Raw genomic sequence first — 18,243 nt, 5'->3', positions numbered from 1 at the left:
AAGTCAAAGCCCCGACGGGCATTAATTTGGAAGGTTGTGTCCCACCCTCCTCCATATATGAGGGTTTGTGGGGCTCCCCAAAAAACAGGATATATGATATGTAAAAAAAAACACACTTTGTTGCCCTGTTTTTATATTAAAGAGACAAATTTCCCTTTCACTCCTCAATCTACCCCGGGTACTAATACCGATTTAGGGTTTGTAATGTGTCGCTCTTGCGAAGGAGGTCTCGGATGCAACACAGGACTTACTTTTTGGGAGATGTATGTCTATATTATTCTTCTTGATGGAGCCGCTGATTTATCTTATACGAGTAAAATTAAATGTAAAAATGTTGAAACAATTTTCCCTAAAATCAAAGTTCCGTATAATGTTGCTCTCATGCTGAAAAAGGTTTTCTATAAAAAAAAGTTCTTCTTTCATACAATGACAAGGATGTTGCTACAAAGACTGGATATCCAGAGATAAGAGAAAAATGCGTTTTAACAAATTGTTTGAAGGGTGAAATTAAAATAAAACTTCATAAGGTTGAAAAGAACATTCAAATCCATACCAATTAATGATTACAGCATAAATGGAGTTTCATCAATTGATCACAATACCCCATGTTCTACCTATCGTCTGCTTCAACAAGAATTTCGCGCTTCATATTCTTCAAAATAAATTAAATTCTAACACGACCAGTGAAAAACCTACATACATGTAGAGAAAAATCTATCTCGGGTTATTCATCAATAAACCACCATTGAACTGTGCTGCACGCGCTTCGTGTTTTGGCTATTCCACCTATACACTGCGTGTTAAGTTTTATGAATGAATCTGCAAATGATTTATAACAGTTTTTATGAAGAGGAGGAGGTGGAGGAATGTGGTGTTTAAGACCAGAAAAATCAATCTGGCTACGGTCCTGTATTTCCGATACGGAAATACAAATCTACCAAAAATACAGTTTACTGATATATGCGCAAACACTGACACAAGCCTCATACCTTCGCCTGATATGTTTTATTGCTTCTTTCGATATTTGATAGAATTCAGCCCAGCTCTAGCTGAGAAAAGTCGAGCGTGCTGTCTTTGCTGTCTTACGGACAGCTCTTGTTTTTATTGAGCTTTAATGTAATTTTAGGTCGTAAGATATATCAGTTTTTAATTAACGATTAGCACCTTTTACACCATCTTGGTTTTAACACTGTAATTACATGTACATGTGAGAGGTAGACATAGTGTAGTATACAAAATTGTCTTATAATTCTAATGTATTTAATGACTGTGTACAGATGTTTAAATTAGGACTTGGACGATTACTCGGTTAATCGGATCCGGTTCAATTACTATGTGAAACCGGTTTCAATTTTGCAAAACCGCTAATCGCTCTTAAACAATAAATATCACGAATCGTACTTTATCTTTATATATTTCTAATTTCTTTGACCAGCACATTGACCCATAGTATATTTCCCTAAAACACATCAATCAACATAATCATTAGTCTTGGATTTGCCCGTCGTAAAATATTCAAATTGAAATACACCAAAATATGACTAATTAATTATCAGACTGCTTGCAAATGATGAAGTCCGTAAGTTCCTAATGAAGTCAGCTGCTGGAAGTACCTTGATACGGTCATCAGGAAAGAAAAGAGCATTTTCAATATGGCGGCCGATTAACCGGTTCGATTGGATTTCAAACATATGATTAACCGGTTTCAAAATTTTGAAATCGTCCCGGCCCTAGTTTAAATATGCTAATTCTTTTATGTATCTGTAATGAGGCTACAATAAAGACTAAATATTCGATATTTTACCCTTTTTATTTTTAGGCTTTGTCACAGTTTCAAAGCCATATGTAAAACAGTTTACACTACATATGAACTGGTACGGAAAACTTAACCAAGATTTTACGTTAAAATGGGCCAAAATTCGGTCAAAATCCTTGACAGAGTTGTGTACTCTAGCCTAAAACTTGACATGGTGAAGGTACACAAGTGTTGAAAGTTTCAAAGCTATATGACAAAAGGATTTGTCAAAATGTGAACTGATACGAAAAACTTAACCAAGGTGTGACGACGACACCGTTGTGAGTAGGATAGCTCTCCTTATTCTTCGAATAGTCGAGCTAAAATGAAGATTTAGGGAGACATTTTGCACACATTTGATAAAAATATAATCTATTAAACTGTAATAGAGGTATAGAATAAATCCTGCCTTCGCGATCAACTGTATTAAGTAGCTATTCAGCATGACTTAAGCAGCCGTCCTTCTTAAGCAGTCAGGCTGAGTCGCTCCCTTTGATGGCTGCTTAATAAGATAGGTTTGCTATAGTCCCATTCGACTTAGTTTGCTAAAAGAGTAAGAACGCAGAAACTATTGTTTTGAATGGAAAGTACTTCAATATTGTTTTGATATATGGGCAACACCATGAGCCCTCATCCTTGGCCCTGATACTACAATTTGGGAGCTTATTTGAAAATGAAAGGGGAAGATCAAAGTTTGAATTTGGTATCTGCAATGAATTACTTAATTTGTTTGACACAAATATTATGCATATATTTAAAGCTATGAAAACTAAAAGTGCAATAGTTTGAGGCTGCTGTCTGTTTCTATTATTCGAACGGAGTTATCAGGTGCTTTTTATTCCTATTTTATTTCACAAATTCAATGACACTGCAACTTATGCCCATATTACCAAGTAATGAGATCCAACCAACTAACAACTAAAAAGGCATAAAAACTTACTTTGCGGCATTCATTACGCTTCATACATTTTAAGATCATTTTTTCCACGGTATTGTATATATTGTTTCATTTAGCGTGTTTATATTACGATGCAAATGTAACTTAATATGTAACATCCTTGACTCCAAAACTTGATTTAGTATTACCGGCTATATTTGGTAAATCGTTTGAAGATTATTTAAATTTCTTTTCTTTATTTGCGTGTCTGAATCATGAAATGATATCTTAAAATGTCAACCTGACATCAGTTTATTGTTGTTGTTGTAAAATCATTTGTTGAAAACCTTTCACTGTATAAATTAAACTTCAGTAAAGAATGTGAGTGGGATAGTTTTTCTTGTTTTTATATATGATATATGATATGGTTCGAATAACATTATACCAAGCAAGCAAACATGACCATATGCCTTTAAATTGGCGTTTTAGAGTGACAATAATCGCAAATAGGTTGGCTGTTTCAAAAAGTAACAAAAACATGTTTGAAATGCAGAAAAACGCACGAAATGGCATCCTAAAAAAATCCCAAGGGAGCATGCCCATGGACCCCCTACCAAATGCCTCCCTATTTTTTTACCTCTGGCTACGGGCCTGATGGCCAGACCACTTTTTCGAAGCCACCGACGGCCCTGTGAAAGACAAACACAAGTCTTCTTCGCGAATTTTGATGGATCTTTAATCCGGTGTGATTTAACATGTTTAAAGGATGATTTTTATAATCTATAATAATTGTTTATATAAAAATCAAAACATGCCTTAAAAGACAAAATTAACCCGAAAGCTTAGATTTCTTCTGATTATTTGGACTAATCTTTAATAATTGCTTTAAATCGAACGAAATGCCGACATACAATAAAAAAACAACTACAGCGGGGACATCTGTATCAGACTTAATCGGTGCATTGGTGAGACTCACAGATGGGTTGAAATAGTTGTTTTCTGTGTCTTGGCTGACTCTGGCATCCCAAGACGCACTTACTGGCATCCCAAATCTTAAAATTTTCTTGGGGGGGAAATGCTTTCAAGATGAAAGAAAAACGCACTTACTGGTATCCCAAATCTCTAAATTTTTCCCGGGGGTGAGCGGGGGGGGGGGGGGGGGGGGGAGAACCCCCCAATTCCCTTCGTAAGAGACAGGGGATCCTCCTCATCCTCTCTGCCCTCTCCTACCTTTGGCACTCACCAGACCAGTTTTTCAAAGCCGCTGAGGTCCTGCGAAAGATGGACACGAGTCTGCTTGGCGAAAAAATTCAAGTCACATTGTCACCCTGCCCGATCTTGATCAGTTCAATTGTGTGGTTGTAAAGATGCAGTACTGATCTGGCTCCAGACCCCTAGCTCCAAGGTCAAGGCCACACTTAGAAGTCAAAGGTGTTTCTTGTCTGGTCCATAACTCTGCCATTTATCAAACTTGGGATTTGAAAATAATTTGACACAAATGTTAACCATATTGAGGTGTGTCACGCTTATGACCCAGGTCTCTGGGGTCAAGGTCACAAAATGATGTGTGATTTTTTTTTTTGCACAGACACCAGTAAAGACAGCTCTTGTTTTTCTTATGTTACCATCGAAACAGTAAGTTGTACGTGGGAAACTAGATGTAGTAATGACAAATTCTTTTCAGTGTCAAGAACTTTCAGAGGCATTATTTATTGGAGAAATAAAATGAACACATTGAATTTCAGGATGAAACATCTGACCCATTCTCCACTGCTACAAGTCCCTCGAGAGGGTCCGTTAGGGGTCGTGGTCGTGATCCTTTAACATCAAGTCCAGGTCGTGACTTGCCGCCTTTTGAGGATGATTCTGAACTGCTTGGAGACAACGAACCTGTCCAAGAAGAGGATGATGGTGAAGAACTGTTTGGTGACAACTTAGAAAGGTAATATGACGTGCAGTGTGGTTGAGAATACTTGAAAATTCGTTTGTGTTCAGGAGCAGTTAATCTTAAGAAGCTATTCTGTTTTTATTTTTTTAAGAAATTAAAAGTATTGATTACTTTTGTATACCTGGGTGAATCTTGGTTGGTCAGCAGATTTTAGATTTTTTTTATGTAATCCTTCACAGTCTTGCTGATTTATGGGCAAAGCAAGTTTCTGATTTTTGTTTTCAATACATGCTGTTGACTGTGAATCTGAAAACATTACGTTTTACATTACTTCGACGGCTGCCATATTGTCAGATATACTGCAGCTGATGACTGTCTACATATCACTTGCAGCATCTCTGTTCGGTCATAAGGCTGTTTGATCATAAGGGTATTCACTTAAAAATAGATTTTAATATTAAAACATTGTACAGTTGATAACAAAAGTACATTTTGTAGAGATTACCGTGCCATACCAGAGCTGGATGTTTATGATCAAGACCACCTTGATGATGAAGAGGATTATTCAGATATATCTGAGAGTCAGCGACAGGCAGCAGAACGAGAAATACGTCAGCGTGAAAAAGAAGAGGGAAGACTTACTGGTCGCATGAGAAGAGGACTTATGTATGGTGGGTACTTTGGTTTTCATGGTACGGGCCTCCCTTGGCAGAGTGGTTTAGGTCGCTGACCAGATCACTTGCCTTCCACATGGATATGGGCGTCGAGTCCTGCCCCATGTGGTTCTGGGACGATCTGTGTATGAAAAGAATTGGAACCACTGCCTTACCCTTGCATGATCGTAAGAGGCGACTAATGGGGTCTTAACACTTGGTTTTGCTGTAACACTGTGATTCCAGCAGGTATACAAATTTTGATTCCATACCGCATGTTTTTAATTCGATGTAAATGAGATGTGAAACCAAAATTTGTAGTCCTGTTTGGCGCCATATAACCTATACTGTGTTGGTGCGCTGTAAAACCCAAATAAATAAATAAATCATAGAATCCAGCCAGCTTGCAGAAGGTTGTTGGCTTTACCAAGGTGCCCACTCATGCTTGTAACAATGCCCCGAGGGGTACCTGGATTCTCCTCCACTTAAGAAAGCTGGAAACGTTGCCATGTTCAAGTGACTGTAAACCAAACAAAACTGAAAAACAAGTTAGTTTTCTTGGTGCATATTAAATTAAAGAAGTATAGTCTTGATGTCAGAAATAATGTTGACTGAATTTCACGATTTCGGTAGTCTTAAATATGTATTTCTGAACTAGAGATGCTACAAGTGAATGTAAATTTTAAATTATTTTAAGTTACTCATTAATACATATAAGAAAATAATGGTCCATATTTGTTGTATCTTGTAACATAAATTTAGCCTCCTTCCAGTTATTCCTTAAGAAATTTGTAGTGGAAATAAAATCTGTTCAGACAGAAAATGCTTTGGGTTTTTGTTTTTCAAATATTAAGCTTATTTTTAGCTCACCTGTCACAAAGTGACAAGGTGAGCTTTTGTGATCACGCGGCGTCCGGCGTCCGTCCGTAAACTTTTGCTTGTGACCACTCTAGAGGTCACATTTTTCATGGGATCTTTATGAAAGTTGGCCAGAATGTTCACCTTAATCAGGGGTGTAAAATTCCACTCGCCCGCTCGCATTGGCGAGTTAAAGTCTGGATAGGACGAGTGGATCTCGCTGTATACTCGACCGATCGGGCGAGTGGTTTTTACGTCGTAGCTTTAATGAAATTCAGAAATTACATCTTGAAAAACGTCAACAAACTTTGAGATAGTTCAGTTGCTACTTTGATTGACTGGAATTTACCCGCGAATCGTAAAGATATCAAAACGTCAATTATGCCGGTAATTTTCCATTCCGAGAGCACGTGCGACCTATCGTAATATCAAATTTACATCTCCGTTACTTTTGTTTATCGACCAGTACACAAAAAAATGCGCGTAGTGCATTCATTTTTTAACATTATCGCTTCAGTTTTTCAACATCGCTTGAGAAGTAATACAATTTGAATTATACTAAGATTTCAATAAAATATCGACGGAAATGTAAGCAAATTTGTATGAAAACGGTCGAATTTTCATATAATCATTTGTTAAATTTCAAACAGCGCGATCTTTATTACTGATTTCTTTCTAAGAGAAAATAAGTGATAGATACCATGGGCATAAAATTCGGACTTTTGACCAGAAAGAACAAAAAAACAGAATTAAAAAATCTTAAATAATGAAAAAGCGGCAGTAATTAAAATAAATTGAGTAAAACGATTTTTTTGGTGAAAAGGTTTCTGTTAGTGCGGCGGAATAGGTTACGTGACCTCGTGGACGTAAATAGAAATGTGGTTTTAAAATAAAACAAAATAATGTTGTTACGGTTTTTAATAAGTTTTAAATGAATCTTTGTACATGTTTTTTTTTTTTTTTTTTATAAAATATTCTTCTCAAACGATAATGTAAATTCCTTGAGGGCAAATAGGTCACATGGCGCGAAAAACTGTAATATGACGTAATGCCATGACAATCTCGTGCAACAATACCGCTTTGATCTCCACTTCAGATGTCATGATGCCGACACACTTTTAGCTCTTTGAGTGGATGTTAATTGATGGTGAAAACAGGCCAATTACTTAGTTTATCAACAGAATAATTACCGATGATCGTCAACTTTTCGCTTTCAAGACGGGTCTGTGGATGATGAATATTGTGTCCATATTTTTAGGACACTTTTTAAAATAATTATTTTTCGGGAAATAAGTCTTGAGAAAAGGAAAATAACTGATGTTTAATACTTTCCTGACACTTTGGGAAACTACTGTAGGGGTTAGACTGTGATTATTTTTACTATCGATGCAGTTATTATGGAGAGCAACTTGATGGTGGAGATCACAAAATTAGTGAAAGAAAAATGTCTGTTGTGAAAAAGAAATTTAAGAGTAACAGAAATGAATAATCAAAAAGGAAACGTAGTGTACGAGCTATGTGTTATGTTTGAAATTTGCTTGTTGTACATAATACTCATTCCTTACTACGAGAGTTTTAAAAATGTCAATTATTAGGGCGAGTGACTGTCCACTAAGGGCGAGTAGATTTTACTAGCTACTAGTCCTGCAGGGCGAGTGGTGTGAAAAAGAATTTTACACCCCTGCCTTAATGATATCTAGGTCAAGTTTGAAACTGGGTCAGGTGTGGTCAAAAACTAGGTCAGTAGGTCTAAAAATAGAAAAACCTTGTGACCTCTCTAGAGGCCATATTTTTCATAAGATCTTCATGAAAATTGGTCAGAATGTTCACCTTGATGATATCTAGGTCAAGTTCGAAACTGAGTCATGTGCCATCAAAAACTAGGTCAGTAGGTCAAATAATAGAAAAACCTTGTGACCTCTCTAGAGGTCGTATTTTTCATGGGATCTGTATGAAAGTTAGTCTGAATGTTTATCTTGATGATATCTAGGTCAAGTTTGAAAGTGGGTCAACTGTAGTCAAAAACTAGGTCAGTAGGTATAAAAATAGAAAAACCTTGTGACCTCTCTAGAGACCATACTTTTGAATGGATCTTCATAAAAATGGGTCTGAATGTTCACCTTGATGATATCTAGGTCAAGTTTGAAAGTGGGTCACGTGCCATCAATAACTAGGTCAGTAGGTCAAATAATAGAAAAACCTTGTGACCTCTCTAGAGACAATATTTTTCATGGGAACTGTATGAAAGTTGGTCCGAATATTCATCTTGATGATATCTAGGTCAGATTCGAAACTGGGTCAACTGCGGTCAAAAACTAGGTCAGTAGGTCTAAAAATAGAAAAACCTTGTGACCTCCCTAGAGGCCATACTTTTGGATGGATCTTCATGGAAATTGGTCAGAATGTTTACCTTGATGATATCTAGGTCAAGTTCGAAACTGGGTCACGTGCCTTCAATAACTAGGTCAGTAGGTCAAATGATAAAAAACCTTGTGACCTCTCTAGAGGCCATATTTTTCAAGGAATCTGTATGAAAGTTGGTCTGAATGTTCATCTTGATGATATCTAGATCAAGTTTGAAACTGGGTCAACTCTGGTCAAAAACTATGTCAGTAGGTCTAAAAATAGAAAAACCTTGTGACCTCTCTAGAGGCCATACTTTCGAATGGATCTTCATGAAAATTGGTCAGAATGTTCACCTTGATGGTATCTAGGTCAAGTTCGAAACTGGGTCACATGCCATTAATAACTAGGTCAGTAGATCAAATAATAGAAAAACCTTGTGACCTCTCTAGAGGCCATATTTTTCATGGGATCTGTATGAAAGTTGGTCTGAATGTTCATCTTGATGATATCTAGGTCAAGTCTGAAACTAGGTCAACTGTGGTCAAAAACTAGGTCAGTAAGTCTAAAATTAGAAAAACCTTGTGACCTCTCTAGAGGCCATACTTTTCAATGGATCTTTATGACAATTGGTCAGAATCTTCATCTTGATGATATCTATGTCAAATTCAAAACTGGGTCACATGCCGTCAATAACTAGGTCAGTAGGTCAAATAATAAAAAATCTTGTGACCTCTCTAGAGGCCATGTTTTTCAATGGATCTTCATGAAAATTGGTCAGAATTTTTATCTTGATGATATCTAGGTCAGGTTCAAAACTGGGTCACATGAGCTCAAAAACTAGGTCATTATGTCAAATAATAGAAAAAACGACGTCAGGTGAGCGATTCAGGACCATCATGGTCCTCTTGTTTATGCCATATAGATGAGTCGGACGAGGAAGAGGATCGACCTCGCAAGCGTCGGATGGCAGAGAGAGCTGCTGAGGGTGAAATGGAAGATGAAGAGGTAAAAAATTGCGGTTGTTGGAACTGGATACAAAATGATTTCTTAGTTTTTAGCTCAACTATTCGAAGAATAGTCTAGCTATTCTACTCACCCTGGCGTCGGCGTCACACCTTGGTTAAGTTTTTGCATGCAAGTACATACAGCTATTATTTAAAGGCATATAGCTTTGAAACTTATTTATTCTTTTTCTAGGTCAATTACCAACCTCACTGGGTCAAGTTCCAAAACTCTTAACATGTATTTTGAGCGAATTATGCCCCCTTTTGGACTTAGAAAATTCTGGTTAAAGTTTTACATGCAAGTTTCTATCTCCAAAACTAATGCAGATATTGAATTGAAACTTCACATGTGTCTTCGGGGTTATAAAAGTAGTTGATAGCACCAAGTCCCATAACTCTGACCTTCATTTTGGCCAAATTATGCCCCCTTTTGGACTTAGAAAATTCTGGTTAAAGTTTTGCGTGCAAGTACATACAGCTATTACTTAAAGGCATATAGATTTAAAACTTATTTTTTAGCTCACCTGTCACAAAGTGACAAGGTGAGCTTTTGTGATCGTGCGGTGTCCGTTGTCCGTGCGTGCGTCCGTAAACTTTTCCTTGTGACATCTCTAGAGGTCACATTTTTCATGGGATCTTTATGAAAATGGGTCAGAATGTTCATCTTGGTAAATTCTAGGTCAAGTTCAAAACTGAGTCACGTGCCTTCAAAAACTAGGTCAGTAGGTCTAAAAATAGAAAAACCTTGTGACCTCTCTAGAGGCCATAATTTTCAATGGATCTTCATGAAAATTGGTCAGAATGTTCACCTTGATAATGTCTAGGTCAAGTTCGAAACTGGGTCATGTGCCTTCAAAAACTAGGTCAGGAGGTCTAAAAATAGAAAAACCTTGTGACCTCTCTAGAGGCCATATATTTCACAAGATCTTCATGAAAATTGGTCAGAACGTTCACCTTGATGATATCTAGGTCAAGTTCGAAACTGGGTCACATGCGGTCAAAAACTAGGTCAGTAGGTCTAAAAATAGAAAAACCTTGTGACCTTTCTAGAGGCTATATATTTCACAAGATCTTCATGAAAATTGGTCAGAACGTTCACCTTGATGATATCTAGGTCAGGTTCGAAACTGGGTCACGTGCCATCAAAAACTAGGTCAGTAGGTCAAATAATAGAAAAACCTTGTGACCTCTCTAAAGGCCATATTTTTAATGGGATCTGTATGAAAGTTGGTCTGAATGTTCATCTTGATGATGTCTAGGTCAAGTTCGAAACTGGATCATTGCAGTCAAAAACTAGGTCAGTAGGTCTAAAAATAGAAATACCTTGTGACCTCTCTAGAGGCCATATATTTCATGAAATCTTCATGAAAATTGGTCAGAATGTTCATCTTGATGATATCTAGGTCAACTCGAAAGTGGGTCACGTGCCATCAAAAACTAGGTCAGTAGGTCAGATAATAAAAACACCTTGTGACCTCTCTGAAGGCCATATTTTTCAATGGATCTTCATGAAAGTTGGTCTGAATGTTCATCTTGATGATATCTAGGTCAAGTTCCAAACAGGGTCATGTGCGGTCAAAAACTAGGTCAGTAGATCTAAAAATAGAAAAACCTTGTTACCTCTCTAGAGGCCATACTTGTGAATAGATCTCCATAAAAATTGGTCTGAATGTTTATCTTGATGATATCTAGGTCAAGTTTGAAACTGGGTCAACTTCGATCAAAAACTAGGTCAGTAGGTCTTGAAATAGAAAAACCTTGTGACCTCTAGAGGCCATACCCTTGAATGGATCTTCATGAAAATTGGTCAGAATGTTCACCTTGATGATATCTAGGTCAAGTTTGAAACTCGGTCACGTGCCTTAAAAAACAAGGTCAATAGGTCAAATAATAGAAAAACCTTGTGACCTCTCTAGAGACCATATATTTCAATGGATCTTCATGAAAATTGGTCAGAATTTTTATCTTGATAATATCTAGGTCAAGTTCAAAACTGGGTCACATGAGCTCAAAAACTAGGTCACCATGTCAAATATTAAAAAAAACGACATCATACTCAAAACTGGATCATGTGGGAAGAGGTGAGCGATTCAGGACCATCATGGTCCTCTTGTTCTTTTTCTAGATCAATTACCTACCTCACTGGGTCAAGTCCCATAACTCTGACATGTATTTTGGCCAAATTATGCCCCTTTTTGGACTTAGAAAATCCTGGTTAAAGTTTAACATGCAAGTAACTATCTCCAAAACTACTACAGATATTAAATTGAAACTTCACATGTGTCTTCAGGGTTATAAAACTAGTTGATAGCATCAAGTCCCATAACTCTGACATGTATTTTGGGTAAATTATGCCCCCTTTTGGACTTAGAAAATCCTGGTTAAAGTTTTGCGTGCAAGTACATACAGCTATTACCAAAAGGCATATAGCTTTGAAACTTATTTACTCTTTTTCTAGGTCAATTACCAACCTCACTGGGTCAAGTCCCATAACTCTGACATGTATTTTGGCCAAATTATGGCCCCTTTTGGACTTAGAAAATTCTGGTTAAAAGTTTTACATGCAAGTTACTATCCCCAAAACTAATGCAGATATTGAATTGAAACTTAACATGTTTCTTCGGGGTTATAAAACTAGTTGATAGCATCAAGTCCCATAACTCTGATATGTATTTTGGTCAAATTATGTCCTCTTTCGAACTTAAAACTCTTTTGATATTTAACATTTTGGGTAATAATTTCCTGCTTCTGTGACAATATTTCGAATAGTCGAGCTTGGCTGTCTTACGGACAGCTCTTGTTGGTACATGTGTTCTTTGAATACATTCCTCTTAAATTTTTGCAATTGCTTATTCAAGTTTATGGGATATAAGAATATGCATTGTTTCTGTAAAAAACCCTTGTTTTATTTGGTAGATGATTGAAAGTATAGAGAACCTGGAAGATATGAAAGGTCATTCAGTGAGGGAATGGGTATCAATGTTGGCACCCAAAACTGAAATAAAGAACAGATTTAAGAACTTTTTGAGGACATTTGTGGATTCTAAAGGTCATAATGTGTATAGAGAGAAGATTCGTCAGATGGTAGAGGGTAAGATTTTCAGATTAGTGTTGTATGATTACATTGAGAACTGACTGTATCAAATGAAACCTGTATTTCAATGCAGGACTTGGTATTTGTTGAAGAGAAATATACATACATGTAACATTTGCCTCTCAGAGGCTCCCATGGAAATAGTGCAGAAGCAGTCTTTAAGACCTGTGCAGCTTCCTGGGGTGGCTCAGTTGTGTTGAGATAAAAGGTTCCCAGTCCTCACCAGGCAGGGCCCATTTCTGGTGAGATAGCAAAGTGGGATTGCAATTGGACAGTTTCATACTTCAGCCCAGACAACTGGCCAGGGTGACTAAGAAACAATCATTGGTCATAATCCGTGAACTTGTATGCAGGACTTGCGTTGTACAGTCATCTTTGTTAATTAAAAATTTACTCATTGATACTTTATTGTTGCAGCAAACAAAGAAAGTTTGATCATTGACTACAACATGCTGGCTTCAGTAGAACAGGTGCTTGCCTACTTCCTGCCAGAGGCTCCCACAGAAATGCTGCTGAATTTTGATGAGGTATTGCCTTTTATGATTAAATATAAAAGAGATTGTCAATAATTGCCATTGCTTAAACTTGTAGTATTGGAGTAAATTTTGTTTTCATGTGTTACCTGTAAAAAAGTAAAGTGACTAATGCTGTTTTAGTGTAGATGGGTGTGCAGATTCTAAATGTTTTATCATATTGCCTTCAAGTCAGTAATTTTCACATAATTAAATTTGTTACCATCTGTACTTAGCTTTACAAAATTTTGAAGAGAAGACTTTTTTTACGCCCAAAGGGACGTATTATGTTATACCCCCGGTGTTGTCCGTTGGTTTGCAATTTCGTGTCCGCTCTGTATCTCATGAACCCCTTGAAGGATTTCAAAGAAACTTGACACAAATGTTCACCACACCAAGACGATGTGCAGAGCACATGTTTTGGATGTCTCACTTGAAGGTCAAGGTCACACTTGCGGGTCAAAGGTCATATCAGCTTGTTTCTTGTCTGCTCTGTAACTCTTGAACTGCTTGAAGGATTTCAAAGAAACAACACAAATGTTCACCACACTGAGACGACATGCAGAGCGAATGTATCGGATGACTCGCTTCAAGGTCAAGGTCACACTTAGGGGTCAAAGGTCATATATGACTGCTTTGTGTATATTGCTCTGCATTGCAGTGCTCTTGTTTTGTTCACTTACAATAAAAAAATTTTGAATTACTTTCCTTTTATGTTACTATAAATAGCTTATTTTGAAACGTTTTATTATTGGCCGTAGGGAAAAACCGAGACCACTTTTCTGTGGTACAACATGGATGGTACCTTCAATTTTTAGGTGTATTTTGACATACCTATACCTGGTAAGGATTTGTTTTGTGGACTTCAAATTTTATTTTGAATTTCTTCCCTTTGTTGTTTCTGTCCTTTGGGCTTCAACAGTCAAGTTCTTTAAATTTTGCTCCCATCCTCTGATGTAACCCTTTGTACTAGTATTGCCCCGCTTGTCGGAGCTCTTGTTAACACGTTAAAATTGTTTGCTGTTGGTAAAAGATACAGTATTGGATAAAATGGATGAATGTCTGCCAAAAATGTTGAAAATATCATGATGTAAATGAGTGCTGTTTCTTTCTAGCAATAAAAGGTGTGATAAGAATCTTTGGTAAGAGGGATGTTTATGGTCTCCCTATGTAATGAAGTTGCCATTAATAAAATCTTTATTGTTTCATGTACTAAACATTTTTTCAGGCTGCAAAAGAGGTGGTATTGAGCATGTATCCCAATTATGAAAGAATTGCAAAAGAAATACATGTTAGAGTAGCAGAACTGCCTCTTATCGAGGAACTAAGATCACTAAGGTAATAGTCCAGAAAATTACTGAGATTACCCTTTTAATGACCTGGAAATATATATACAAGGTCAGGGCAATAGTCTGTAGATTAAATTGTACAATAACTGTTCACGTCTGACACTGAAATATAGCCCAGTCAGTAAAAAGCTTGTCATGTCTCCCACCACACAGTGGTGTGGGAGACATATTGATTTACTCAAGTCCATGTGTTGTCTGTCACAAATCTTGTCCGAGCTCTAAATCGAACATTTCTCGCCTGATCTTCACCAAACTTTAACAAAATATGTTTGCCAATCAGTCTTTGGCCAGTTTTGATAACTAGCCAAATTGGCCCAGGCACTTAAGGAATATGGCCCTTGAATTACCGAAAATCGCTCTGTACACTCTTGTCTGCACTCTGTCGAATATTTCACTAAACCAAACTTGAACAAAAGGGTTTGCTAATAAGTCCTCGGCCAAGTTCGATAACTAGCCAAATCGGCCTAGGCATTTCAGAATTATGACCCTTGAAATACCGAAAATCACTATACTGTATACATAGATGCCAGGGAAACATGAATTGATGCATGGTTGACTCAAGATACATAACTATTCGGATGATTAGGCAGCTATGTGAGACATGCGCTTTTCTCAAAAGCAGCTCTGGTTTGGTCATACTTCCTTTGATATTTCCTCACATGTAATACACATTATTTATTTTTTTTTTTTTGTCGGATTTAACGTCTCACCGACACATGATAGGTCATATGGCGACTTTCCAGCTTTAATGGTGATGACCCAAGTTGCCCCTCTGTGCATTATTTCATCACGAGCGGGCACCTGGGTAGAACCACCGACAAGCCAGCTGAAGTCTTCCTCCACCATTAAAGCTGGAAAGTCGCCATATGACCTATCATGTGTCGGTGCGACGTTAAATCCAACAAAAAAAAAAGAAGTTGAATAACTAATGCAAGCTTGATTTGAAGGGTTGTTGTTAAATTATTGACTACCACCCAAGCGTTCAGAATAAGTGATGATGAAGATGTATTTTATTTTTAACAGACAGTTGCACTTGAATCAATTGATCCGTACCAGTGGCGTAGTAACAAGCTGTACGGGAGTTCTGCCTCAGTTAAACATCATCAAGTATGACTGTAACAAGTGTAACTATATCCTTGGACCTTTCTACCAGTCACAATCGCAGGAAGTGAAGCCAGGATCTTGTCCAGAGTGTCAGTCCACAGGGCCATTTGAAATTAATATGGAACAGGTTAGTCTTCTCACCATATCTTTGAACTATTTTATGATTTTGTTTTTAACTATATATACATGATTTTCAACTGAAATAGACCAGTATTGAGATACTGTATGGCAAGGTTTAACAAAAACGTGCCTTGTAAAGATTTGACCATGAACAGATTTGTATAGACTCAGGGGCGGCAAATTCAGTTGTCGGTATTGCCCAGGTTGTCCCAAAGCTTGTACGGACAAGTGAAATTTGACCAGAATTTACTATATAACTATCATATGGACAAGTAAAAAATAGCAAATGACAAAAACATTCAAGCAAGTCAAAACCAGATTTCACCGCCCCTGCAGACTTTAATATCTCTGATTGGAAAGTGGAAGGCCTCACCCAGCTGTTATTAAGGTGAAATGGAGTAGTTATGGTCAGAATAGTTGTTGTTCAGATGACATTATTTGAAGAAAAATTTTGGGAGGGAAGTTAGCATGAAGCTTATTAGAACAGCATTGGGAGGTACCCGAGTACCACACACCATGATAGACCGCCTCGGTAGCCTAGTGGTAGAGTGTCCGCTTTGAGTGCGGGAGGGCGTGGGTTCAATCCCCAGCCGCGTCACACCAAAGACATAAAAAATGGTACTAGTAGCTTCCTCGCTTTGCGCTCAGCATTAAGAGGATAGTGCTAGGACTGGTCAGCCCGGTGTCAGTATAATGTGACTGTGTGGGGTATCATGCCACATGTCTACGGCGTGATATTCCAGATAGGCAGCACTATAAAGTTGGGCATTGTGCTCACTGCTACAAGTAGACACCGTTGTTTATACGACTGAAAAATTGTTGAAAAAGGCATTAAACCCGAACACACACCCATACACTATGATAGAAAAAAGATTGATCTCAAGACCAGAATTTAAATTAAATGTCTTTTGCTTGCAGACTTTGTACAAAAACTACCAGAGGATCACACTTCAGGAGAGTCCCGGCAAGGTGCCTGCTGGCAGACTGCCAAGATCAAAAGATGCGATATTATTGGATGATTTAACAGACAGCTGTAAACCGGGAGATGAGATTGTAGGTTTTTTTTTCGTTAGAGGGTTAAACTTACCTGGTTTCAGTATTTAGATGGTTCCCATTTGAATTTAATGTTTTAGTTTAACATCACATCACGTAGTTAAATACTTGGCCTAAATTATATTTAATCGAAGGGTCTGCAGTTTTTCCTGCACTACATTAATATTTTCAGTTTTGTATGGAACTACAAGTTTAGTGGAATGGAGAAACACATTTTTTTGTTGTTAAATATTGAGAAAAGAAAGATTGACAGAAAAAATACAATGGTGAATTTTTAAGCAAATTTACAAAGTTTTAGAATAATGTTTTGGGTGTTATAGTATTCTTAAAACAGTAACTGTTTCGTCTATGCAGGAAATGACAGGCGTATATCATAACAACTATGATGGGTCATTGAACACTGCCAATGGCTTCCCTGTATTTGCTACAGTTATACAGGCAAATTATATCACAAAAAAAGATGATAAACTAGCTGTGAGCAGCCTTACAGATGAGGACATCAAAGCTATTGTACAACTGTCAAAAGATGAGAGGATTGGAGAAAGAGTAAGCAAAATGATCTATTTGATTTTGTTGAAGCAGATAGGCCAGCCCATTTAATTAATGTCTTCAAAAGTTGTGGATCCATTTTGTCTAGAGTGTACAGAATGAAGTTGGAATTACTGATGCGAGTTCTTCTAAATATATCAATACATCAAGATCCATGTTGGAATGGATGTTTTCACATTGACTTGTGTATGATGCTGTTTCAGAAGACAACTGTGATATGAAATTTCTTGTCTAAGAAACACAGTTATTTTGAAACCATATTCCATGTTTGTCTTCCAGGTCTTTATCAGCATTGCACCATCAATTTATGGTCATAGGGATTTTAAAAGTAATCCTACCTTCTAAGAAATACATCTATGTTATTTTGAAATCATATTCCTTTAATAATATTGTCTTCCAGGTATTTACCAGCATTGCACCATCAATTTATGGTCATGAGGATATTAAAAGAGCTCTAGCACTTGCAGTGTTTGGAGGGGAGCCCAAGAACCCAGGTGGTAAACATAAAGTTAGGGGTGACATTAACTGCCTTATTTGCGGAGATCCAGGCACAGCAAAATCTCAGTTCTTGAAGTACATGGAAAAGACTGCACCAAGGGTGGTATATGCTACAGGTCAGGGGGCTTCAGCTGTAGGTTTGACTGCATATGTCCAGAGAAACCCAGTGTCTAAGGAATGGACATTGGAGGCGGGGGCTTTGGTCCTGGCTGATAAAGGGATCTGTCTCATCGATGAGTTTGACAAGGTAATATCATAGTAATAACAGTATGTACATGTATTACTGATAAAAATCACAGTCGGGAACTTAAATCAGTGCCACTCTTGAAAGGTACTGGATTATCTTGGTACAAAGTTAATAGTTCCCAACAGATTGAAGGGGTCTTTAGGATTGTGCTTTTCCTTCTGTCATCCACACATTATGACCTGTCTATAACTGCCTTCCACCAGTTTGCACAAATTTTCCCTGTAATAAAAAAATGTGTCTTGCACAACACTTAGTCCCTTTTAGGCAATACACCTAATTCACTTGTTTAAATATGT

At 37.4% G+C, this 18,243-nt stretch overlaps 1 protein-coding gene across 1 annotated transcript in view; it reads left to right on the top strand.

Moving 5' to 3' along the window:
• LOC123529959 (DNA replication licensing factor mcm2-like) overlaps positions 1-18,243 on the top strand; it is a 31,630-nt gene that overhangs the window by 1,323 nt on the left and 12,064 nt on the right. The window contains exons 2-11 of the mRNA XM_045310597.2: positions 4,418-4,614; positions 5,059-5,231; positions 9,340-9,422; positions 12,338-12,512; positions 12,933-13,042; positions 14,256-14,365; positions 15,400-15,607; positions 16,519-16,653; positions 17,008-17,199; positions 17,603-17,947. Coding sequence (XP_045166532.1) covers positions 4,418-4,614; positions 5,059-5,231; positions 9,340-9,422; positions 12,338-12,512; positions 12,933-13,042; positions 14,256-14,365; positions 15,400-15,607; positions 16,519-16,653; positions 17,008-17,199; positions 17,603-17,947 — 1,728 coding nt within the window. The remainder of the gene's footprint in view (positions 1-4,417; positions 4,615-5,058; positions 5,232-9,339; positions 9,423-12,337; positions 12,513-12,932; positions 13,043-14,255; positions 14,366-15,399; positions 15,608-16,518; positions 16,654-17,007; positions 17,200-17,602; positions 17,948-18,243) is intronic.

Source organism: Mercenaria mercenaria, chromosome 13, assembly GCF_021730395.1.
Source record: "Mercenaria mercenaria strain notata chromosome 13, MADL_Memer_1, whole genome shotgun sequence".
Taxonomy (NCBI): Eukaryota; Metazoa; Mollusca; class Bivalvia; order Venerida; family Veneridae; genus Mercenaria; species Mercenaria mercenaria.
Note: the sequence above shows the minus strand (reverse complement) of the source record. Positions and strands in the feature narration are given on the sequence as shown.